Raw genomic sequence first — 25,986 nt, forward strand, 5'->3', positions numbered from 1 at the left:
CAATTATATTGGAATTTCTGAGGATGGGTTCTTGGCATCAGAATTTTAAAATATGTCTTAGAAGTGGTTGTAATATGCAGCCAACGTTGCAGAATACCTAAATTCTGGAACCCCTCAGTTCAGAAACATGAAACCAGAATATTCAACCAGGCACCTAACATTGAAAGAGGAATCACAAGGGAGACTGTTTCCTTTGTCCATGTGAGATGCGGGGTTAACTGCACACCATGTGACACTTTTACAATGTTCAGTAGACATGTCTAAAAACTAATCAGCTAGGCTGATTAGATATTCTGTCTCAGGGACTTGAAGGGGGACACAAAAGCTGTGGTGGATGCCTGACCTGAAAGTTCGGGTACGTTGGGGCGTGGGATCATTATGGTCACAGATTTGTCAGGTAGGGCAGACTTGGAGGAAGTTGGTCAGGAGAGGGAAGAGAATGAAAGAGCAGCTGGAGAAACAGAAGGATGACACAGGTGACACAAGCAGGGGAGGATGGCCAGTCCCCACGGATACCTTGACTCCTTAGCTTGCTGAGACAGTTGCAGTGCAATCTGAGAGAACCGTAAGTAGAACTCTGATTTAGAATTTTAAGTGAGAAGGATGCGGTTTCCTCTCAAGTCTTCAAGTCTGGCGTATACCTGTCTTGAATGCACTTCCTTTTTCTCTCTGTCACTCAAACACCTAATCCTTTCTCAAGAACAGTTTGGATGTCATTCCTACTTGGCCTCCCAGAACATGCTACAATGCATACTCTGCTCCCTTAAATGAGATTTTGCTCATACCTTTATTTATTCCTTTCCATGCTGAATTATCATTTTCTACTTCCTTGTCTCCTCTACTAGATTTTGAGCTCTTTGAGGCTAGAGGTTGTATGTGACTTACATTTTTCATCAGTGTCTAATGCAGTTTTTGGCACATAACAGTTGTGAATAGAAGCTTGAATTAATTGAATACACTCTTAAAGATCAGATGGGCCTGAGTTTGTGGAACTTTCTGCTTCCTCATACACTCAGAAAAGGGTTAGTATACATAAAAATCTTTCTAGAATTCTAGATTGTAAACTTCCAAGGAATTTGTCCAGTAAATTCTTATGTAAAATATCTAATAAATAAAATAAAATAAGATAAAATAAAATAAAATATCTACTAAAAACCCTTAGCAGGAAATTCTCCCCTTCGGTCTTTAAACATCAAGCCTTCACAGAAAATTTAAGAGAACTAAGACATAAGAATAAGATTAGTTTGTAAACTGAACCTATTTTGTTATTTAATGGTACTATGCCTGTACAAATGAATTATCCGAATAATTACAATGAGCCATTTAGCTTAGCTGCCCCCAAGATAGGATTTTGAAATGCAAACTTAACTGCTGTTATAGTGACGCCTTGATTTGAATTTCATCTGCTGTTGTGTAAATACTTAACACCTGCAATCAAAAGGGAACCATATTTTGCCTACCTTCCTGAGCCAATTACATGAGGCCTGTGGCTATATATGGAGCTCCGTGGACATCCTATAACCCTCATATTATAGAAGGATTTTTTGTGTGCGACCCCTGATCTATGACTTTGGATGCATTCAATAAGGAGTAATGGACTCTGTGCTACAATCCATCACTGGCTGGTCAGACAAATGTGAACCGAGAGCATTAAAAAAAAATTTAAGCTTTGTCTGCTATTAGCAAAATATGTCCTTTATTCCCATTGCTCACTCCCATTCTCCTCGCATTCCCTACCAGCAAGCAGTCCCTCTGATTTCCTCAGTGTCTATTTTCTGCATGTGTTCTTGGAAAACACATAATGATGATTTGTATGCAGATGCTTTTATTTTTTCTTAAAAAAATTTTTATTTGAAATAGCAGTAGATTTACATGAATTTGTATAAAATAGTGCAGAAAGATTCCATGTACCCTTAACCCAGTTTCCTCCAATGGTAACATCTCAAAGAAACTAGTACATATCACAACCAGAATATTGACATTCATAGTTAGGATAGGGAACATTTCCATTAGCAGTTGTGTAATCACATGGCACCTGAAGTCAAGATGGAACTATATTTTGCATATCTACCTAGCCAATTATGGGTTTCTTATGACTATATCTGGAATTCCATGGGCATTGTATGAAATTCAAATCGATGTTCACATTAAAGTTCAACCAGGATATTGACTTAGACAGTTAAGATACAGAACATTCCTATCCCCACAAGGATCCCTCATGCTGCTTTTGCTTAGTCAAACCTACTTCCATCCTCTCCACCCCTTCCTTAAACCCCTGGCAAACCCTAATCTGTTATAAAAGTGGAAGAATCATGTAGCATATAACCTTTGGGGATTTGGGGATTTGCTTTTTTTTTTTTTTTTTTTTTTTTTTTGCATTCGACATAATTCTCTGGAGATTCATGCATGTTGTGTGTATTGGTAGATTTTTTTTTAAATTGTGGAGTAGTCTTCCACAGTGTTGATAGATTACCATTTGTTTAACAGTTTACTCTGAAAGACATCTGGGTTTCCAATTTTTAGCTACTTTAAATACAGTTACTGTAAACATTTGTGTACAGGCCTTTGTGTGAACATCTCTTCATTTCGCTAGGATAATACCTAGGAGTGTGACTGCTGAGCCCCATAGTAGTTGCATGTTTCCTTTTTAAAGAAACTGCTAAACTGTTTTCCGAGTGGCTTCATCATTTTACCTTCCCACCAACAATGTATGAGTGATGCATCTTCTCCACATCCTCACCGGTATTTAGTGTTGTTACTATTTTAACTTTAGACATTCTGATAGGTAAATCTATGAGATTTTATATCCCATTGTGGTTCTATTTTTCCAATAGCTAATTTTGTTGAAAATCTTTTCATGTGCTTTTTTTTTTTTTTTGCCATCTTTATATCCTTTTTTGATTGAATGCCTCTTTATGCCTTTTGCCTATTTTCTAACAGGACTGTTTATGGTTTTAATGTTGAGATTTGCTAGTACTTTATATATTCTGGAGAATAGCCTTTTCGGATATGTAGTTTGCAAATATTTTCTCTTTGTCCCTATCTTGACTTTTCATCCTCTTAATAGAGTCTTACAAAGTAAAAATTTTACATTTTGGTCAAATCCAACTTATCAGCTTATCAACTTTTCCTTTTATGGATTTTGATTTAGTGTCAAGTTTAAGGGCTCTTTTTGCCTAGCCCTAGCTCTTAAAGATTATCTCCTCTGCTTTTTAAAAATATATTTTATAGTTTCATGTTTTACATTTAAGTCTATGATCCATTTTGAATGAATTTTTGTATAAGGTGTGAGACTTAAGTCATGGTTACTTGTGTTTGTTTGTTTGTGGCTGTCCAATTGCTTGCTCCAACACCAGATACTTGAAAAAGCTCTCTTTTCTTCATGAAATCACTTTGTATCTTTGTAAAACATCAGATGGGCATATTTGCATGGATTTATTTCTGGCTTCTGGGTTCTGTTTTACTGATCTGTGTGTCTACCACAATGCCAATATCACATAGGCTTTTTTTTTTTTTTAATACTACATAGTGTTGATTTCTATAGTATCTAATAAGGCTTGAAATTGGGTAGATCCATTGTTTGAGCTGAAATTGGGTAGATCCATCCAAAATTGTTTGAGCTATTCTAATTCCTTTGCTTTCCCATGTAAATTTTAGAATAATATTGTTGATATCTATAAAAAGAGAAAAGAGTTCCTGGAAATTTGACAGGATTTGTGTTAAATCTGTATATCAATTTAGAAAGAATTGACATCTTTGCTGTGTTGAGAATTTCCACCATGAATACGGCATGTCTTTCTGTTTGTTTAGATCTTTTTGATTGTTTTCATCAGTGTTGTGTAGTTTTCAGCATACAAGTCCTGTAAATATCTTATCTTGTTAGGTTTACACCTATATATTTTACTTTTTAAAGAAATTATACATGCACAATTTCATTGATTCCTTCCTGACATACATGACTTTTATTGCCTTTTTATATTGGTTTATAACTTCTAATGTTGAATAAGTGACGATGAGAGCAGACATCCTTGCCTTGTTCCCAACCTTAGGGACAAAGCATTCAGACTTTCACCAGTAAATATAATGTTAGCTGTAGGATTTTTCTGTAGCTTCTCTTTATCAAGTTGGGGTAGTTTTATTCTATTTCTATTTTTTCTGAGAATGTTTTTAAAATTATAAATGAGGGGCGCCTGGGTGGCGCAGTCGGTTGAGCGTCCGACTTCAGCCAGGTCACGATCTTGCGGTCCGTGAGTTCGAGCCCCGCGTCAGGCTCTGGGCTGATGGCTCAGAGCCTGGAGCCTGTTTCCGATTCTCTGTCTCCCTCTCTTTCTGACCCTCCCCCGTTCATGCTCTGTCTCTCCCTGTCCCAAAAATAAATAAACGTTGAAAAAAAATTAAAAAAAATAAAATAAAATTATAAATGAATGTTGAATTGGTCAGATGTTTTTTTCTACACTGTTTGGTATGACAATGTGATTTTTCATCTTTTGCTTGTGATGGGCTACATTGATTTTTGAATACTGAATCTGCTTGGTATCACTGGAATAATCCTCACTTGGTTATGGTGATAATTCTTTTTACATATTGCTGAATTGTTTGTTAATATTTGTTAAGGATTTCTGTGTGTATATTCAAAGACATATTTGTTTGTAGTTTCCTTTTTTGCATTATCTTTATCTGGTTGTGGTATTAGGGTAATATTAGCTTCATAGAATGCATTAAGACAAATTCCCTTTCCAGATAGAAAGGAAGAGGTTATGTAGAATTGACATTAATCCTTCTCTAAATATTTGGTAGAATTATCCAGTTAAAGTATCTTGGCCTGAAGATTTCTTTTTAGAGAGTTTTAAAATTATGACTTTACCTTTCTTGATAGTAATGGGGTATTCAAATTACCTTTTTGTATGGGATGGCTTGTGCTAGTTTGTGTCTTTTGGGGAAGTGGTTTCTTTTGTATAAGCTGTCAAATTTATGTGTGCAGAGTTGTTCCTAGTACTTTCTTATTATCCTTTTATGTGTTCAGGGTCTATAGTAATATCTCTTCTTTCATTCCTAATGTTGGTAGTTTATATCTTCTCTTTTTCTCTCTCTTATCTGTATTGTTAGAAGTCTGCCAGTTTTACTGATGTTTTTCAAAGAACTAGACCTTTGTTTCATTGAGTTTTTTTCCGTGTTGTTTTTCTGCTTTCAATTTTATCAATTTCTGTTCTTAGGTTATTATTTTCTTCCTTCCTTTGCTTTCAGTTTATTTTACTTTTTTTCTTTTCTGTGTTCTTGAATTGGGAGCTTAGATTTTCGATTTAAGACTTTTCCTCTTACCTAACATATTCATTTTTTTTTTTTAATTTTTTTCAACGTTTTTAATTTATTTTTGGGACAGAGAGAGACAGAGCATGAACGGGGGAGGGGCAGAGAGAGAGGGAGACACAGAATCGGAAGCAGGCTCCAGGCTCTGAGCCATCAGCCCAGAGCCCGACGCGGGGCTCGAACTCACGGACCGCGAGATCGTGACCTGGCTGAAGTCGGACACTTAACCGACTGCGCCACCCAGGCGCCCCAACATATTCATTTTTAATGTTATATAAATTTTCCTCTCAACACTGCCTTAGCTGTGTGTCTCATATCTGGTTTTTTTTTCTGTTTCTATTAGCATCTCTGGAGGGTTTGAAAAAATAAGAGTATATTTAGAGATACAGTTAACACCATGTCCATCAACAGCAGATGCTTCTGATAGCTGTCCTCTGGTATTTGTCCTGAAGTAGTAACACAGAATTATCTGCTTAGAAAGGTATATCTTCTTTATGAGAGGGCTAAGTATGAAGATACGTGAGATATATAATCTAGGTGATGCTGTAATAACAAACATCATAAAAATGCAAGTGGGCAAACATACCAAAAGTTTCTCACCTGTGTAAAGTTCACTGTAAGCCCAGGGCAGCTATCTTCTCTCTGGCCGTGGCTCAACATTTTAGGCACCTTTAATGTGCGTCTCCATCCAGTTACATGCCTCTGTAGACAATGTGGAGAAGAGCAGACATGGAGTCTTTCAAATGCTTCTGCTACAATTGACTCATGACATTTCTATTCATATGTGACTGGCCAAAGCTAGTCATATTATCATGCCCAAATTCAAGGGTGGGAGAAGAGTGTGTGCATGTGTATGTATGTGAGAGAGAAAGAAGGTGTGTGTGTGAGAGAGACAGAGAGACAGAGAATTCTAATATGCATCTTGTTAGGCAATTGTATACATATTACAGTGCATATCACTTTTTTAATGTTTATTTTATTTTGAGAAAGAGAGAGAGAGAGAAAGCATGCAGGTGAGAGGCAGAGACAGAGGGAGAGAGAGAATCCCATGGGATTTGACACGGGGCTTGAACCAATGAACTGCGAGATAATGACCTAAGCTGAAACCAAGAGTCAGATGCTTAACTGACTGAGCCACCCAGGCACCTCAGTGCATATTACTTTTAACTTATACAACGTCTTTGTGAATATTTATTGCCTTCAATTGTACAAAATAAGGAGTAGAAGTTCAAAGTAATATATTGTAAAGTCAGAATTTGAACTCGCTTAAGGCTATCTGACTTCAACATTCATGCTTTCTTTTTAACATATACAGTGATAAGCAGCCTATAATGCTAAATCCAACATCTCTATTAATTCTGCTTTGTTTGAACATTTGGAATAGTCTAGGATGATGAGAAAATAATCCAAATAAATCACCCTGGATGGAGGCAGTTGAATATTACAGAAGAGTTCAGTTTAACAAATTTATAGTTGGCCCCTTCTGTGCCATAAGGCACCAGGAAAGCTCATAGTCTAAAAGACATGTAAACTAATAGATACACTTAGTATGTGATACCATAGAAATTTGCAGAGGGCCATAGAAATACTCCAGTATTCATCTAATAACAATTGATGGGAGAAGAGTCCAGGTAGGCTTTTTGGAAAAGATGATGTCTGAATGAAGTCTTTTAGACCTCAGTTATCTCTGCTATTTTGGGGCTGATATCACTGATTATCTCCTGCTCTACTACTCCTTTTCCCTGTAACCGATTGCTCTCCTGAAAAATCCCCTTCACTCATTGAAGACTTTGGCGTCCAGCTGAGAATTATCTCTTTCACCCTCGCTTATGTCGTCCGTCATTCCAGGTAACTCCTATGTCTGCGTCAATAATCCATTAAACATCTTGGCCTCTCTTGATCGCAACTCTGTTTACTTCTACCTAAACTCCCCTCCAATGACTTGCTTCCTCTGTTGTCATTAAGTATTCAGAAAGGTGGATATTCAACTTATAGATTCAAGTCTGTAGAATTTACCATTCTAATCCTGCTGCCAGTTAGCTGGCCATTCGGATCCTGTCCTCTTCTACCTTTTTTTTTTGAACCCCCAATTTATTATTCTAAACAGGTACCTGTGGGGCAGAAGGACAGAGAGGTTTATGAGGAAGGCTGAAGCTTGAGGGTGTGGCCCCTACAGAAGCATACATTTATTTAGAGACTGCAAGCAAGAAAGATGAGGGAGTTGATGAGGAATTTAATCTGTGAACTGTAGGGGCTGTGGTAGTTTCGATTTCAGTTCTTTTTTTTTTTTTTAACGTTTATTTATTTTGGGTGGGGGAGGAGAAGAAAGAGGGAGACAGAGGATCTGAAGCAGGTTCCGTGCTGTGAGCACAGAGCCCATTGTGGGGCTCAAACTCATGAGCCATGAGATCATGACCTGAGCTGAAATAAAGAGTTGACAGCTTAACTGACTGAGCTATCCAGGCGCCCCTCAGTTTCACTTCTTTACACTATAATCTTCTGAGTTGCTTACCTAGTCCAACCTTAAATGGTTTTTGCTCTGGCTAGTTAAAATGGCAAAGGAATGTATAACAAATTATCAAAGAATGAGCAATAATAAACAGGCAGCACAAATTGTGTTTTTAAAATTTAGACCACACCTCCCTAGAGAAGAATGGGGTGAAGTTCCCCATACTGTCTCAGCTGCTAAGTGAACCTAGAACTGAACTGAAAGCATATTCTATTTAAAAGTTTTTTTTAATGGTTATTTATTTTTGAGAGACAGAGAGACAGAGCATGAGTGGGGGAGGAGCAGAAAGAGGGAAACACAGAATCTGAAGCAGGCACCACGCTCTGAGTTGTCAGTGCAGAGCCTGATGCGGGGCTTGAACTCACAAACCATGAGATCATGACCTGAACTGAAGTTGGATGCTTAACTGACTGAGCCACCCAGGCACCCCTATTTTTAATATGACATTTGTAATTAAACAAAACTGAAGAATAATCATTGAATCTAGGAAAAAAGTTTTCCATGTTGAAAGCTGATGCTTTGAAAAGAGTAGATTAATAAATAGAGAATGAGGGCAGAGATGGGAAAATTCCTGGTTCTCTGCAGGCATCTTCTGCACATGTCCAAGGGGCTAGGGGATAAGTCCTCAGGTTCTCTGTCATTTCTAATTGGAATCAACACCTGGGGCACCTGGGTGTCTCAGTCGATTAAACATCGAACTTTGGCTCAGGTCATGATCTCACAGTCTGTGGGTTCGGGCCCCTTGTCGGGATCTGTGCTGACATCTCAGAGCCTGGAGCCTGCTTCAGATTCTGTGTCTCCCTCTCTCTAACCCTCCCCTGCTCATGCTGTGTGTGTGTCTCTCTCTCTGTCTCAAAAATAAATAAACATAAAAAAAAATTTTTTTTAAACCAATGATTTTCCAAAACGGTAACTGTCATTTTTTATAACATCATATTTACTTCTATCTTCTGGTAATCAGAAAAAGCACAAGTTATTTCTAAAAGAAATTTTCTTTTTTCTTGTTAACATGTTAACTACCATCAGTCGTAGACATCTTGGTCTTGACTTCGGTGGTTTTAGACAAATAGAAAGGGGATAGAGAAGAGAAGTGCTATCAGAACTCAGAAGCTTGGGGTAAAAGACTCACATGTGAGTGTGACAAAAAATGCCTAAATTCTATAAGTGGTGAGAGAGGAGGTAGGGAGGTGGGAGGCAATGGTTCACACATAGCTCCTCTGTGCAAGGAGAAAATAGGTGGCTGGAAAGGTAACTGTCAGATAATTTTTTATTTCCACTCCTACATGAGGAGGGTGGATGTGTTAGGGAGGTAGAGTATCAACGGGCCCTTTATATTTATAAGACATTTGTGAATTTTGCTCACAATCATGGTCTTCTTATCCATAGCTTGTACTTTTATGGTTTGAACCTAAATATCCTGAACTAAAGCTGCTATTGCCTTCAATTCCTGAACTTCCCATTTATTTCTAAGTGTATTTCCTACATAATGTTCAATTATTTGCTAGGAAGCTACAGTCAGACACAGAGAATTTTGCTGTGATAAGTGTTTAGCACCCTTTTGGGAAAGGGTGCTACAGCAATTTTGCTGCAAGGCTGTAATATATGGTGATAATGACACTTCACTCCTTTAGAAATGGTACCAGGGGCCGATCCCTGAGAGCAGAGTGCAGAGCTGCCGAGGCCTGCCTCTTTAGGAGGTTCTATGGATTGCTTGGGATGAGTAAATGTTTAATGAGCACTTTATTCTCATTACAGGGTAATGTTGGAGATCTAAGAACAACAGCATACCAACTCCTTTGTTAATTCTCATCGATTTATAATTTCCTTCTAATTGTGTTTTCTTCTTTCTTCCCAGTCTATATTAAAGTGAGTTTGACTTGGGCACCTGGGTGACTCAGTCGATTAAGCATCCAACTCTTGACTTTGGCTCAGGTCATGATCTCACAGTTCATGGGATTGAGCCCTCTGTTGGGCTCTATGCTGAGAGAGTGGCGCCTGCTTGGGATTCTCTCTCTCTTCCTTTTCTCTCTGCCCCTCCCCTGCTCGCACATGCTCTCTGTCTCTCTCTTTCTCAAAATAAATAAATTAAATAAACAAACAAAAAAAGAACTCCTGTGGTTTGCCTCCATCTCTGTTTTTATTTTATTTTTCCTTCCTTTCCCCTATGTTCATGTGTTGTGTTTCTCAAATTCCACATGAGTGAAATCATATGATATCTGTCTTTCTCTGACTTATTTCACTTAGCATAATACACTCTAGTTCCATCCATGTTGTTGCAAATGGCAAGATTTTATTCTTTTTCATACCGAGTAGTATTCCATCATATAAATATACCACATCTTCTTTATCCATTCATCAGCCAATGGACATTTGGGCTCTTTCCATCATTTGGCTATTGTTGATAGTGCTGCTATAAACATTGGGGTGCATGTGCTCCTTTGAATCAGCATTTTTGTATCCTTTGGATAAATACCTAATAGTACAAAGTTCCATATTTCAGACCATTTCAGCCCTCAGAGTTCGTAATCAGTACTTGGTTTGTACAGATCCTAAGTTACCTAACTTTTGTATTCATGGAGACTTTGAGAGTGGTCTGTATTCCTATCAAGAATTATATCAGGCAAGAATGATGTGTAGGCCTCAGCAAAGATAATATTTCAAATGGTGGGAGAGAAACAGAGGAAAGAAAAGGAAAATTGTATGTAGATCAATTTGGATGATTAAGCTTTTTATCTTCAAAACACATCAAGTTCTTTACAATGAAAGGGAATTAGAAGTCTTGCCTATTTGCCTTCATAATTTGATTCTATTTTAACATCAAACTTCAATAGTCCTAATGTCTTAACAATAATTGTTACATCAATTGAGAATTACTGTCATGGAAGCTAATGCAAAAAGGAAATCCAAGTGGATGATAAAACAAACTGTTATTGGATCACATCGTGCAATCAAGATAATCTAACAAATAGTTTCTGAAACACTGAAAAAAAATGAACTCCTTAAAAAAAAATAAAGTGGGCTTGATTCCTGTGGAATCTAAGTCCCAAATGCTAAATGGAAGATCAAAATGAAATGATATTAGCAGTTAGGATTTTATGATAATGGAGAGAGACTGGTGAGTTGTTTTATGTGTGGTCGGATGTGAGGTGTGGGAAGACGGGGTGCAGCATTCCTGGGGGGAGCAAATGACTAAGTAGCAGGTCCAAGGAGAGAGAGGCTGTCAGGATACAAAGGGTAACTAATTTTCTTGAATAACAAGAAAGATTCTGCTGGTGTGTGGAATGGGAGCATGGGTGAGGGATGTTATTGAATCAGGGGGTGTTAAAGAGGCAGGTATAACAGAGCTTCTGCCACTGTGAGGTTTGTGAATTTGATCAGGGGCTAATATGGAACCTAAATCAGTTTTGAGATGGTGATGCTGCTGTGTTACTTGGGGTCAAACCAACCATTGTAGGTGAAAGATTTAGGGTCCAAAGGGGAAGTTTGTATCGTGTGTGTGTGAGTGTATGAGTGTGTGTGTGTGTGTGTGTGTGTGTGTGCGTGTGTGTACACACACACAGATGCACAGATGGAAGAGTGGTCATTGGGTGAGACTATTATTTCAGAAGGGGGGAATATAAAAAGGCATGTTCCATCTCAGAGAAGATCATTACTTCCAGTTACTTCTTTAGGCTCTAAATCCTCCAGAATGTAGAGTAATTAGCACCATGAGAATCAGAGCATAAAAACTGCACCCATTCATGCGCCTATCTCCACCATCCCCGGCTCTCTGAAATTCCTGAGGTAGCATTATCATGACGTTCACCTGACTACCAAGTATTCCCCTCAAAGGAGGCCAGAGATTGACCAAACCATACCCAAATAGCCCTAAATCCAAGATTCTCTTCCAGGCAAATTTTTCACCCTATTGGCTTGGGATTATTTTCTATTGCCTATACAAGAGAAAGGGGAAAGACATCAGAAGGGCGATTTTCTTTTCCTAAAACAATGTCCTGCAATTCTCCATTTCTCTTCTCTACAGGTTATCCAACCATCTACCAACCCCCAGGAAGTGCAACAAACTCAAAATCTGCTCACAGGGAAAACAGCAGAAGGAAAATATAGGAAGAGTTTACATACAGGTGGGATAAATTACAGGTGCCTCCTGTTTACTAAGTACAAGCTTGCAGAGGTAGACAGTCCCTGGTGGACTCTCCCGATTTCATTCTCCCTTTAGCAGCTCTGGGGTCATTCATTTTTCTGGTTAGGACATCTCACCCTCACACTCAGAAGAGTTGCTTTACCTGTTCATGTATTCTCTCTATTGCTTTCACTCTTTGCCCAGCGGTCACCTCCTCCGAAATCAATGAGAAAAAAAGTGTTTCCCGCCAGAGCTGCAAATACATCCATGAGCTCTGCCCTGAGATGTTTCCTCAGACTTTTGAGCAGTGTCTCATCAGATTCTGGGCACTCGGAGCAGTTATATATGTTCTGTTTTCCAAGTACCCTATCTGAGTCACCACCACCAGAATCTCTCTGGTGGGTTTTCTCCATTTCTTCTACCATTCCGTGTTTGGTGTTTTTCTTACAGGATGATTAGCACAGTACATCCACTTCACTCAGCTCTTCCGGTGTTCTTTGTGATGACTTTCTAAATCCAGTTCCTTTAAACACAGTCTCCAAGCCCCCAGTGTCTCCACCTTACCTCACTCTGTCTCAACCACTATTCCCTTGGTCTCAGAAGGGTCACTGACAGCTTCTAAATACAAATATGTTATAAAACTGCTTATAAGTGATTTGGAAATTCAAAACCCTTCTCCATTTTTGCTACACTTTATCATTTGAACATTAAAGTTTTGTTGGTTGTGCCTGTCACCATATTTAACATGAACTTAACCAGGTATTTGCAACTCCATCACAAAATAAACTTACTTTCCCCACAGTTTGGGGAAAAGGATGAGAAGTCTAGAAAAAGAGAGCAACAGATATCTCACAGAAACATGACAGTCATACCTCCTTTATTTTTTAAAAATTATTTATTTAAGCAATCTCTACCCCCAAAGTGGGCCCCCAATTCACAACCCCCAAGATCAAGAGTCTCATGCTCCTCTGACTGAGCCAGTCAGGCACCCCTGTCATATTTCCTTTAAATTCTACCTTCATATCCTTTCTTTCAGAGCTTAGAGACTTGTACATGGGACTTTATCCTGGGATCAGTCTTTGAGATAGATGTACTGTATATTTTTTCCCAAAAAATTCTTGTGTAAATTCACTATACAAATAGAAGTTCACCAAGCTTGGGATATTTGCCTTACAGATAAATGGGGAACATATTCTGTAAAACAGATCTTTGGATGGGAAGATCTGTATCAGGTGATGGGGAGTTAAAAGAGCAAAAAGGATGAAGAGGGGACTGAGAGAAGAGAAACAAAATAGAAAAAGGAAAAGAGGATGGAGAATGAAGAAGAAAAGGCAAGGAACATGGGAAGCCTGGCAGGGAATTCTGATTATCAACAGTACACCCCAAAGTAGGATTCCTAGTGAAAAATCAGTGAGTGTATTATTACCTGCAATCCAAAGCCATGTCATTGTATGTGTATAGAATGTGATATCTAGGTGCAACCGTTCTGTATCTTCTGGATATATGTAAAACTTAATAATGGAAAAATTGGAAGTTCCTCTTTGATTCTGCCAAGAAAGTCCAAAGAGATCTGGAATAAGAGAACTGTATCAACGAGGAAGAATTTGAGAAAAGTTGGAGAAAGAGAAAATGTTAAGTCTCTAGTAGCTGTTAAGTACCAGGATTGAAAAGCTACACTGGAGAACACCTGACTGGCTTAGTGGGTAGGGTATGTGTCTCTTGTTCTCAGGGTCATCAGTTCAGGCTTCATGTTGGGTGTAGAATTTACTTAAAAAAAAAAAGAAAGAAAGAAAAAGAAAACCTACTCTGTTCTTCTGATGAAATGGAGGAGGACATCCATAAATGACTTCTCAGTGGTTATCCCCAATTCTTAGGGTGGGGTTGAGGGTGTTCTATAGTCTTTGGTTGGGGTGTAGCAAGCATAGAGAAGCCTTCCCATGGACATATATCATGATCTTGCCTTCGCTTCCTGCACTGTATGTCCTCTTAACATCATGGCCTTAACAGCATCATGTCTACACATTTCCTTCTTAAAAATGTTATTAGAGGGGCGCCTGGGTGGCTCAGTCGGTTAAGTGTCCGACTTTGGCCTAGGTCATGATCTCGTGGTTCACGAGTTCGAGCCCCGTGTCGGGCTCTGTGCTGACAGCTCGGAGCCTGGAGCCTGCTTCCGATTCTGTGTCTCCCTCTCTCTCTGACCCTACCCCCATTCACGCTGTCTCTCTCTGTCTCAAAAATAAATAAACGTTAAAAAAATAAAAAAAATGTTATTAGATTCCCCTTTTGTTGCGTGGGTTCGGGGAAGTGTACTCTCCTGCTTCTCCTTAGTTATGCTCCTGATTTCTAACCCCTGGGAAGGTAAGAAGTATGTGGGACATTCTTTTCAAAAGCTGCAACCTGGGCCACAGTGTTTCTTATTGTTGGGCTCCATCTGCATAGCAGTTAATTCAAATAATAGAAGTTAATAAACTGCTCTGATGACAGAAGAACTTTAGCTGAATATGAAGAGATCTGGGGACAAAGAGTAAGCTTAGCTTAGCCATTGAATCCAATTAGACTTGCCTCAGAATTCAGTGGTTAAACCTTTTGTGATTCCAACCACTCTCATCTGCCATCTTCCCAAGACTGACACTATCCCTCATTCAGCTCTCTGTTGAGTTTTCTTCTCCCTGACAACCTACATCACTCTTTCCCCTTATTTGGTTTTATTTTCTTTTCACCTCTTATCATTACTTTAAATTTATTATATATTTGGTTACTTATTACCTGTGACCTTCATTATATTGCTAGCTCCATGCAGGGAAGAATTTGTCTTGTTCACTGCTCTGTGTTGGGTACCTAGAATAGCACCTGGTACATGGTTGACGTTTGATAACTCTTTATTAAAGGAAGAAAAGCACCTGGCTACTCTTTACCAAGGTTCTAGGAGATCCTTTTTTTACTTAATATGTCCTTTGATTCCAGATTTAAAAACATATACACATACAGTATGATTTTATTTTATTTATTTTTTTAGAGCATGCGCACGAGAGGGTGGGAGTGGAGAGGGGCAGAGGGAGAGAAAGACTCTTAAGCAGCCTCCAAACTCAGTGCAGAGCTCCACACAGGGCCTGATCCCACAATCCTGGGATCATGACCTGAACCTAAATCAAGAGTCAGATGCTTAACTGACTGAGGCACCCAGGCATACCCCTCCTGCCCCCCCACAGTATATATCTCCAATAAAACTCACGGTTTTGGCTTTTCCTGTGTTCATCTCAGCACATCTTTAGTGTGATGTCTTTCTCCCTTTCTACCTCTATTGATGAATCCACCCAAAAGATACTCTCTGCTCTCAAGCTATTTCTAGCTGATTTATCCCTGTTCAGGTAATGTATCCCAAGATTTCAAAAATATTATTTAATTTTGTTCTTTTCTCTTATTTGAGCATACAATCAACCAACTTCGGTTCAGTGAACTGTGGATTGAAGCTAAAAGATGCCCCATTCTTACCATGCCTAATGATAACCAACTTTGTTTTGTTTGATTACATTTACGAGACTTACACTTTTTTTCTTAAGTTTATTTTCAGAGAGAAAGAGAGTGTGAATATAAGTGGGGAGGGGCAGAAAGAGAGGGAGAGAAAGAGAATACAAGCAGGCTCCATGCTACCAGCGTGGAATCTGATGTGGGGCTTTATCCCATGAACAGTGAGATCATGACCTGAGCTGAAATCAAGAGTCAGACACTCAACTGACGGAGACACCCAGGTGCCCCTGAAACTTATACTTAAAAAAAAATACAGACATCATTACTTTTCATTTTCAATTTTCACTTTTTATTATTTTTCATTAAGATACTTAAATAATAGCACAGACAAAACTGAATATTTAGGTGGCAGGGGATGCCATATGTGATACTTGAAATGTTCATAGATGAGCAAATATATGAATTCAGCAGTGTGAAAGGTGAATTAGGTATGCCAGCATAGAATGTGCACAAGGTCGTGTACTACAAAAGTCTAAAGTACACAAATCAAAGGTCATCTGTTCTTTGCAGTTTGGGGTTCAAACCCAGGTACCACGAAGTAGGTGTGTGTCCTAGAGTAAGGGCTTCCTCTGTACCATCAGCAGAGAAATGGAAACCTCAGAAACAGCTATTCACAGGGTTGTTTAAAGAATCAAATGAGACAATGCCTGTGGGAAGCACGTGGTAAAGGTGTTATTGCTATGAGAGAGGCAAGGGACAAGGAAGAAGGACTATGTAATTTCCTGAGTCCTTAGGCACTGGAGGTGAAGCATGTCCTTGGCTGAGTGGAAAAGCCAGGGAAGCTGGTCTTGCTGATAAAGAGATATAAAATACCTTTGGCTTTGGTATTGATGACAATGGAATGATAACTCTATTAGTGTTTCTTTGCCATAGTTTTTCATTTCTTCATAAATTTATGTAATATACAAAATTACAAATACTATGTGTGCGTGCATATGTATAATTACTATTTCATAACTGTAAACAGGTCCTCAGTATTTCATTTTGGTTTCAGTTAATATCTTTCTCTAGTGACCATGGCCATGATTCCTTCATCAGTGGGTCCCCCTTCCGCTCAGGAATGTACGTTTAGATTTTGAGTCCCCTGTTATATGTGGGCAAACTGAGGCCCTGAGAGAAGATGCTCTGAAGATTATTCTTAAGCAGGAGAGTGAACCCCACTCAATATCTTGATGCTTGGGTCCTGGTGATTACTATTTTTTAAAAGAAATGTTTTTACTACTTCAGCATTTCTCTGTTTTGGACCCTGTTTTTCCCTCCAGGGTGACCAGAGACAGGGAGATCTCTTAGCCCACTGTTTTTGCTCCTCTACTGCCTGTGTCTAAAACATCTGGTGCCCATCTCCTTGTCCTCACTCTCTCTTCTCCTGACCGCCCCCCCTGCAGAGCCCAGATCCTAGGACTATTGGGGCACACTGAGCTCTATGCCCACAGGAGACAGGAGAGAGTGAGAGAGAATAGTCATGGTTCCTCAGGAGGACCCTGTGGACTCACAGTAGTCTGCCTTTTTCCTCAAGCTCACGTTTCCCAAACTGAGTATGATGCTGGGATGTGCCCAAGTGTCCAGCGGAGACAGCTGCTCCTTGGGAACCACTATCGTGCTCCTATTCAACCCTGCAGGAGCACACCATCAGTGTGTGTGAGAGGAGCTGGAGGCTTCCACCTTTCCCAGTGCCTTTTGGTTTCAGATCTAACACCAGTAGTGCCTAAAGAGGAGGAGGAAGGGGATATGGAGAAAGGGTCCCAGGTAAGGTGGAGTGTTTCCGTCCTGGTGTTGTGTTATCTTCATTTACTGCAGACTGCCCCAGAGATCCTAGGTTTGGAAACTGTGCCTACAGAGAGTTTGCGGGGGACCTCTTGGCTCCATTCAACCCATTTCACTTGCCTTGTTGTCCCCTGTGTGCCACCCACCACTGCCAAATTTTGCATCTGGACCTGGGTGGCAGGATGAGACCTACCACTGGTAAGTCCCCTACCTTTCCCTCAGCCTCTTTCATGCTCCTTTCATTGCCATCACAGCATTTGTCACGGGTTGTCATTTAAAACTTATTTATTGTCTGTTTTTTTCAACTTGGCTGTAAGGCCTGGAACTATTTTGTTCACCACCATATCCCTTGAACACCAACATTATCTGACACTGTCAATCATATTTTTCTGAGTGAATGAGTGCATGAATGAATGATTTGAGTTTCCTGTGTCCTCTTGCACACTGGGCTATTGCTGATTTCAGTGCAGCAATGAATCCCATGACAGGACCCCACTCCCTGCCTTGGCCTCATTCTGTTCTCCCTCTTGGGGAAGACCTAGGGGTCTTCTTCCAACCCCACTCCTTCTGCCCCACCCTAAGAGATCCGGGTTCAAGGGAAGCTCTGTCTAGGTTCCTTCTTGATGCATCTCTGTCTTCTTTTTGAGCCTTTAATTCTTGCTGCCAGCCGGTCTGGCCCCAGTGTGCTGTTTACTCTGTGCCCTCCCTCTGTCACCTGCCCTTGCAAAAGCCTGTGAACCATAAGGTGATATTCAGTGACTTTCTCTGCTTGCCCCTCTGTCCCATTCCTCACCCCTGCTCTTTCATTCCCTCCAGAAGCTCGGCATGTCCCATGACACTGGTGACCAAAACCACTGGTACAAACAATCATGGTGATGGTATGCTAATCCCTCTGAATTCCAAGTTGTTAAAGAAAGAGTTATTTCCAGGGTGGGAAAGTTGTTTCAAAAGTCAAAAAGCATGGGGCACCTGGGTGGCTCAGTCGATTAAGCATCCCACTCTTGATTTCAGCTCAGGTCATAATCTCATGGTTCATGAGTTCAAGCCCCATGTCAGTCTCTGTGCTGACAGTGTGGCACTTGCTTGGGATTCTCTTGTCTCCCTCTCTCCCTGCCTCTCTCTCGCCCTTCCTCAAAAACAAACAAACAAACAAACAAACAAACAAACATTTAAAAAGTCAAATAGCATAGGAATAATTCAGTCAGAATAACTGAGAGGGTTGATGTGGAGAGACAGTAAGATGCATAACAAGGCAGGGGGGATTTCAAACAGGTTTCATGTCTCTGGGGGATTATTATACAGAGACAGGTTAGCTCTCTACTAGGTGACACTGTAACAGAAATCTGAACAGCAAAACCTATAGCACGACGAATTTGGATAGGGATGAACAGGATCTCTTACCAGAGAGAATCTTTACCATAAATGTGTGAGGGAAACTGAGAACATACCAGGGAGTCCAGACGATTGAGGACAGGTAATGTGTGGCCCAGTCCAAAGCATGTGCTGCATAGCCAACCAAAGCCTTGGCCAGCCAACTTTGTGAAGGTTAAAGCTGCCATTGGCCTGTTTTGATGGGACACTGTATTGTCTTCTGATTGGAGAAACCAGGAGGATGTGAGACCCCTAGGTCTGAGAAAAGATGTATTCTGTAGCAAGGGAGGGAGCGGGATGCTCCAAGGGGTATCGCAGAGGCTGCACTGAGGAAAATCTGGTCTGCAGCAGACCCTGATGCAGAGGAAAGCTAGTTCTATGTTCAAGTTGAACCTTACCTATGTCAGTTTTGCCTGTGTTAAACAATCAGTTTTGACAAATAAGAACTTGAGATGTAATATTATTCAATAAGTACATCAGGTCCTAAAACATACTCCAGGGGGCCTGTCCTGAGCTGTGGGCCAGATGGCTGAGTTGGACTTGGGGAGGAATGGTGACTCAGAGTCTGGAAGCAACATGAGGGAGATGGTAGTCCATCATGGACAAAGGGGAGGGTACCAAGTTATCCAAGCTGAGCGGGGAGGCAAGATCTTGAACAGGAAGGGAAAAGTCTGAGGTGAAATGTCCAGTAGTCTGGAGAGGGGTTGGTGGGAGGAAGGCAAGAGGGGTTTGGAGGAAGGTGTAGTAATGGGGGCTGTGCTGGAGGCCTGTTTGTGAAGGACACTGCACTGAATGGAGTGTTCCTGACTTCAGAGTCACCTCTGAATCAATGTTTTCATCCCTGATTGCAGGACTTCAAATGTTTTAGACTGTGGAACTGCAGGATGCTATGTCACAGACACCTGTCAGGTAAGGAATATGTTGCCCTTCAGGTGGCAGTGATGGTGAATAAACCATAATAGGCCCATGGGTTGAATTTCTCATTCTTGCTCAGGCATTTATAACACCCGCAGAGTATGAGCCATGTCAATATGGGAGTGCATAGGGAGAGATCACAATCAGGAAGGTTGTCGTGGAGGAGCAACCCCCCTGTCTTTCAATGAGAGACATTGAAGCCCAACCCCCCTGTCTCTCAATGAGAGATGGAGTATTGAGGGCTGAACCTCTGACTGGTCCTGTGGTAGCGTTAGAGATCACGTTCGATCCTTTCTGTGGGGAAAGGACACCCTCCCTGTCTCCTACTCATCACTGCTAGTCAACAGCTGGTCATGGGAACTTACTCTTTAATATATTGCTTAATTTACCATTTACTAAATACTTTCTCCATTTGCAAATGTAAGTAATAGGCTTTGGATTCTGTGTCCAGAAATTGATAGGGCACTGTGTTCAGAAATTTTGTAGATTCCATGGATTTGACATTGTGGTTAAACAAATAGGTACTTGAGTCAGAAAACCCTGGGTTCAAATCCCAGATGTACGTTTATTAACTTGGGACATGGGACTGAGATCCTTAAACATCCTGAGCCTCAGTTTTTATCACCTGTGATGTGAAGATAGCCACCGTCTCACAGCCTGGTTATAGCACAGAAACCAGTGCATGGTGGCACTGAGTGAGTGGGGTCTCCCCATTCACCACTCCATGTCCACAAGTCTGTGTCAAAATGCTTTGACAACTGAAAGTTCTTTCTAATCTTGTGTATATGCTTGCCTTAGAAGATAAGAGAAGGAGTAGATGTTGTTGTTGGTGTTTAAAAGAGTTTTTCCCGATCACTGATCTGAACTTACCAGTGTGAGGCTCTTTGTAGCCTCTATCTGTTCTGTTAGGTGTGAATATTTATGTATTTTGCTGGAGAAATAGTATTGTACAGTATTTGGTCACAGGGTGCTACCTAGACCCTCTGGGAGTGGATTCTGAAACACACCTGGTCACAGCTTCCTTTTTCTGATAAGAAATTGGCAGGTCATGATTGCCTCATTGCTGTCTGTTAAAGCCCACAATGCACACGCATGAGTAATCATTAAAGAACATGTATTTCCATTTGTCAAACTTTTCTTCTCAGGACTTGGAATGAAAACTCGATAGAGGTACTCATTGATTTGTTTAGCTAAGATGTACTAAGGACGTACATTGTGTAAGACATGTTGCTGGGTATTGGGAGGACTATGAAGATGACAAGAGAGCCCTGCCACTGAGAAACAGGTGTTTGGAAGAAGGCCGGCACAAGAATAACTATAATGCAAGGGAGACAGGCTAACTTCCACAGGTGGGAATTCCAGGAAGAGTGAGTTCACATCTGAATGGGGGATGAAACTTCATAAAGGAGGGATATTTGAGACAGTCCCTGAAGGGGACTTCATTCTTTAACTCAAGGGGTTGGTAAGAATTTGTCAGGCAATGATGGCAGGACAGGGTATTCCAAGCATAGAGAACAATAAGGAAGAATTTGTGAAAGCAGGGTGGAATTAACATTTGGAGAATAGCCAGTGGTCCAGTCTGGTGGTAGTGTGAAGTGTGTGGCAAGAAAGAGGTAAGGGTGAGGTTGGAGGGGTAGGTGGGTAGAGCTGTGTAAGGCTAGGATAGCCAGGAGGAATATGTGCCTGACTTAGCAGATAAGAGAAGGAATAGATGTTGTTGTTGGTTTTAAAAAAGTTTCTTCTGATCACTGAAGTAATATGCATCTAAAGGAAAAGAATTTGGAAAACAAACAAGATGAAGATTGGTATAGATATAGATACACATTGAACTGTCTATAATCCACACCCAAGATCGCCCGTTAGTGATTTAAAATACATCCTTCTAGCCTTTTACTGTATGGATACAAGGTTGATGGCTAACTAGTTTGATTAATTGATCTTGAGAGTAATGTATAAATGAAATCACATTGCCTTAGATTTTTACAAAAAGAGCCTGTGGACATAATACCTTAGAAACATAAATATAACAGTAGTATGTGGGTAGGTCAGATACAGAGAAATCTATAAATGAGAAAGCCATGGGGCGCCTGGGTGGCTCACGTCAGTTAAGTGTCTGACTCTTGATTTTGACTCTGGTCATGATCTCACAGTTCATGAGAGTAAGCCCTGTGTTGGTCTCTGTGCTGACAGTGCAAAGCCTGCTTGGGATTCTCTCCCTCTCTGTCCGTCCCCCACTTGTGCATGCGGTCTCTCTTTCTCACAATACATAAATAAACAATAAAAAAAGGGGAAGCCATTAAGAATGCTGTTGCAGTGATTAAGAGGAAACAAGTTCTTGAACTTGGGGGCTGCAGGAAAAAGAAAGGGGGAGTGCAGATTAAAAAAATATTTCTAAGGATGGCAGTTCAAGTGGTTTAGAAGAAGGTAGGGAAAACCAGAGATCCCTTCCAGATGACAAGCCTGGATGACTGGGGGATTGCAGAATGATGAACATGATCTGGGCTTTGGGGAAGGGGAGGATTATGTGTGTATTTTTATACATAGTATGTTGTGGTGGTTAGCAGACAATCAGAGATGTGGGTCGAGAATAAGAATGCAGATTTGAGATTCATTTATATTTTCAAGATTGTTCTAGTTAAGGAAGAAGAGAGATTTCTGAAGGAGGAAATAGATTAGAGAAGAACACAAAGAGCAATGGCGTAATGTCTACATTTAGAAAGACCAGGAACCAGACAAGAAAAAGTCAGAATTGTTGGAGAACTTGGAGTGGGCAGTCCTTGTAGTCAAGGGTGGAAGTAGTTTCAAAAATGGGTTATTCATAGCCTGAAATGTCACAGAGACCACAAGGAAGATGAGATTGAGCACAAAAGATGAAAAGAAGTCAAATATAAGGTTCCTAGCACAGTTCCAAGCACATGGAAAGAACTCCACGCATAACAAGTATTATTACAAGGAAATGACCATTAAATATGGTAGTTTTTTTACATTGATAAATAATTTTATTTTATTTTTTATTTTTTGTTTTTTGGGTTTCTTTTATATGAAATTTATTGTCAATCTGGTTTCTATACAACACCCAGTGCTCATCCCAACAGGTGCCCCCCTCGGTGCCCATCACCCACTTTCCCCTCCCTCCCACCTCTCCATCAACCCTCAGGTTATTTTCAGTTTTTTTTTTTTTTAAATTTTTTTTTTTCAGCGTTTACTTATTTTTGGGACAGAGAGACACAGCATGAACGGGGGAGGGGCAGAGAGAGAGGGAGACACAGAATCGGAAACAGGCTCCAGGCTCTGAGCCATCAGCCCAGAGCCCAACGCGGGGCTCGAACTCACGGACCGCGAGATCGTGACCTGGCTGAAGTTGGACGCTTAACCGACTGCGCCACCCAGGCGCCCCTATTTTCAGTTTTTAAGAGTCTCTTATGGTTTGCCTCCTTCCCTCTCTGTAACTTTTTTCCCCGTTCTCCTCCCCCATGGTCTTCTGTTAAGTTTCTCAAGATCCACATAAGAGTGAAAACATATGGTATCTGTCTTTCTCTGTATGACTTATTTCACTTAGCATAACACTCTCCAGTTCCATCCACATTTCTACAAAAAGCTGTATTTCATTCTTTCTCATTGCCAAGTAGTATTCCATTGTATATATAAACCACAACTTCTTTATCCATTCATCAGTTCATAGACATTTAGGCTCTTTCCATAATTTGGCTATTGTTGAAAGTGCTGCCATAAACATTGGGGTACAAGTGCCCCTATGCATCAGCACTCCTGTATCCCTTGGGTAAATTCCTAGCAATGCTATTGGCTGGGTCATAGGGTAGATCTATTGTTAATTTTTTGAGGAACCTCCACACTGTTTTCCAGAGCAACTGCACCAGTTTGCATTCCCACCAGCAGTGCAAGAGGCTTCCCATTTCTCCACATCCTCTCTAGCATCTATAGGCTCCTGATTTGTTCATTTTAGCCACTCTGACTGGTGTGAGGTGATATCTCAGTGTGGTTTTGATTTGTATTTCCTTGATGAGGAGTGATGTTGAGCATCTTTTCATGTGCCTGTTGGCCATCTGGATGTCTTCTTTAGAGAAGTGTCTATTCATGTCTTCTGCCCATTTCTTCACTGGATTATTTGTTTTTTGGGTGTGGAGTTTGGTGAGTTCTTTATAGATTTTGGATATTGGCCCTTTGTCTGATATGTCATTTGCAAATATCTTTTCCCATTCCATTGGTTGCCTTTTAGTTTTGTTGATTGTTTCCTTTGCAGTGCAGAAGCTTTTTATCTTCATGAGGTCCCAATAGTTCATTTTAGCTTTTAATTCCCTTGCCTTTGGAGATGTGTCAAGTGAGGAATTGCTGCGGATGAGGTCAGAGAGGTTTTTTTCCTGCTTTCTCCTCCAGGGTTTTGATGGTTTCCTGTCTCACATTCAGGTCTTTCATCCATTTTGAGTTTATTTTTGTGTATGGTGTAAGAAAGTGGTCTAGTTTCATTCTTCTGCATGTTGCGGTTAAATATGGTAGTTAGGGAGTGTTTACAAGACCCACCAAAAGTCTTACACAGAGTTGGAGTTTAACAAATGTGTTGAATGGAATGATGACTGATGGAATACAATAGAGGAAGAGTGTAGGAGTTTGATAACACCTGTCCAACTCCTACTTAATAGAACTTGTTAAGAATACTACTTAATTAGAACTTGTTAGTTCTCACCCTTTGGGAATATATCTTCTGGACTCTGAGATTAACCATGCATGCTGGTTAGTATGCTTGAGGGGCCAGGTCAGCCATCAGGGAGCATAGTCAAGACAGGCATTGATGGCGACTTCCCACTAAGATTTCCTGGCTTCTCATAGGTAGTACAGAGAACTGGCATCAAGTGCGATGAGTAACTTCAGTGTGGTTAGGGGATTTGTACTGCTGGGATTGTCACACCTCCATGAGTTCCAGGTCCTACTGTTTGCATTCATCCTTTTGATATGTGTGCTGACAGTGCTGGAGAACCTGGCCATTATTACCCTCACATGCCTTGACTCCTGCCTCCACTCACCCATGTACTTCTTCCTCTGTAACTTCTCCCTCATGGAGATGCCAGTCACCTCCACTGTGGTTCCTAGGATGCTGGCAGACCTGCTGTCCCTCAGAAGACCATTTCCCTGGCTGAGTGCCTGATCCAGTCTCTCTTTTACTTCTCCTTGGGTTCTACCAACTTTGTGATTCTCACAGTCACGGCCTTTGATCACTATATGGCCATCTGCCACCCTCCGCACCACCCAACCATCATGAATGGTCCAGTGTGTACGAAGCTGGTGGCAGTCTGCTGGGTGGTTGGCTTTGTCTCTATCATCTCCCTGATCTTGCAGAAAACACGGCTCTGGTTCTGTGGCCCTAATGTCATCGACCACCACTTTTGTGACTCTTCCCCACTTCTCAAGCTTTCCTGCTCTGACGCCTGCCACGTTGAGTGCATGGATTTCTTCCTGTCCTTGCTCTTCATGCTGGCCACCATGCTGCTGATCATAGTGTCCTATATCCTCATTGTGGCTGCAGTGCTGCACATCCCCTCTTTCTCTGGGCACCAGAAAGCCTTCTCCACCTGTGTCTCCCACCTCACTGTGGTGGTTCTGGGCTATGGTAGTGACATCTTCATCTATGTGAGGCCAGGCAAGGGCCACTTCACACACTTCAACAAAGTGGTGGCTCTGATGACTGTAGTGGTGACCCCTTTCCTGAATCCCTTCATCTTCACCTTCTGGAATGAGAAGGTCAAGGAGGTCATTGGAGATATGACCAAAAGTCTCCTCCTCAGAGACCCAGCAGCCCGTGGATGAGAAGGCCAGACAACACCTGTCAAGTCACAGGAGTAAGGACCCTCCACTGCAGGTGGGCACCTGGGCACCCATGCTGGAGCTCCTCAGTCTCCTGCTTAGTCTCTCCTTCTCCCTTTATCCCCCGCTCACTCACTACTGAGAACTAATGAGCCTACATCATCTGAATGATTCCAAGGCAAGTATATGTGAGCCTGAGATAAACAAGGAGGAGATGATTTTGAGGAAGCTGTGGAGTGAAAACAGTATGATAATATCAACTGAAAGAGAGTATCCAAATAAAACCCTCAGTCCTGGGTCTGGTACATAGTAAAAACTCTGTAGACGTGGCTACTATTATAAAAATGTGCTATTAAAATCTCTCCTTCCCAGTCTGGCTGTATGGTTTTGTTTACATTCCTTTACATTTCTTTGTCTGCAAATTCTTTGAGGGTGTATTTCTTTCTCATGAACTGGCTTAAGAGTGTAGGATAGGGTTCTGAAAACAGGAGTTTCTCTGAGAAGAGCAGAGTGGCCTGGCATCCCCCAAAGAGAAGAAACTCCATGCCTCTCGTTAGGACCATTTCTTTGGGGATTATTCCTGAAGCAGAAGCACTACTTATACCCAGGAGGCCCACTTCTGTCCAGCCCCTCAAAATCCCTTGTTTTTAAACAG

At 40.9% G+C, this 25,986-nt stretch overlaps 1 protein-coding gene and 1 long non-coding RNA gene across 2 annotated transcripts; both read left to right on the forward strand.

Moving 5' to 3' along the window:
• The first annotated feature begins 373 nt into the window (after positions 1–373).
• Positions 374–13,717, forward strand: LOC121028189 (uncharacterized). Its single transcript, XR_005789109.1, has 3 exons — positions 374–565; positions 11,838–11,937; positions 13,113–13,717. It is a non-coding gene; the product is annotated as an uncharacterized LOC121028189 (long non-coding RNA).
• A 10,377-nt stretch (positions 13,718–24,094) lies between these two features.
• LOC121028178 (olfactory receptor 6V1-like) lies at positions 24,095–25,747 on the forward strand. Its single transcript, XM_040471714.1, is given in 2 exon segments — positions 24,095–24,640; positions 24,643–25,747. Coding segments are annotated over 2 exon segments (945 nt in total). The 5' UTR covers positions 24,095–24,387; the 3' UTR covers positions 25,335–25,747.
• The last annotated feature ends 239 nt before the right edge of the window (positions 25,748–25,986 follow it).

This window comes from Herpailurus yagouaroundi, unplaced genomic scaffold (genome assembly GCF_014898765.1).
Source record: "Herpailurus yagouaroundi ecotype Mexico unplaced genomic scaffold, PumYag 100, whole genome shotgun sequence".
NCBI lineage: Eukaryota > Metazoa > Chordata > Mammalia > Carnivora > Felidae > Herpailurus > Herpailurus yagouaroundi.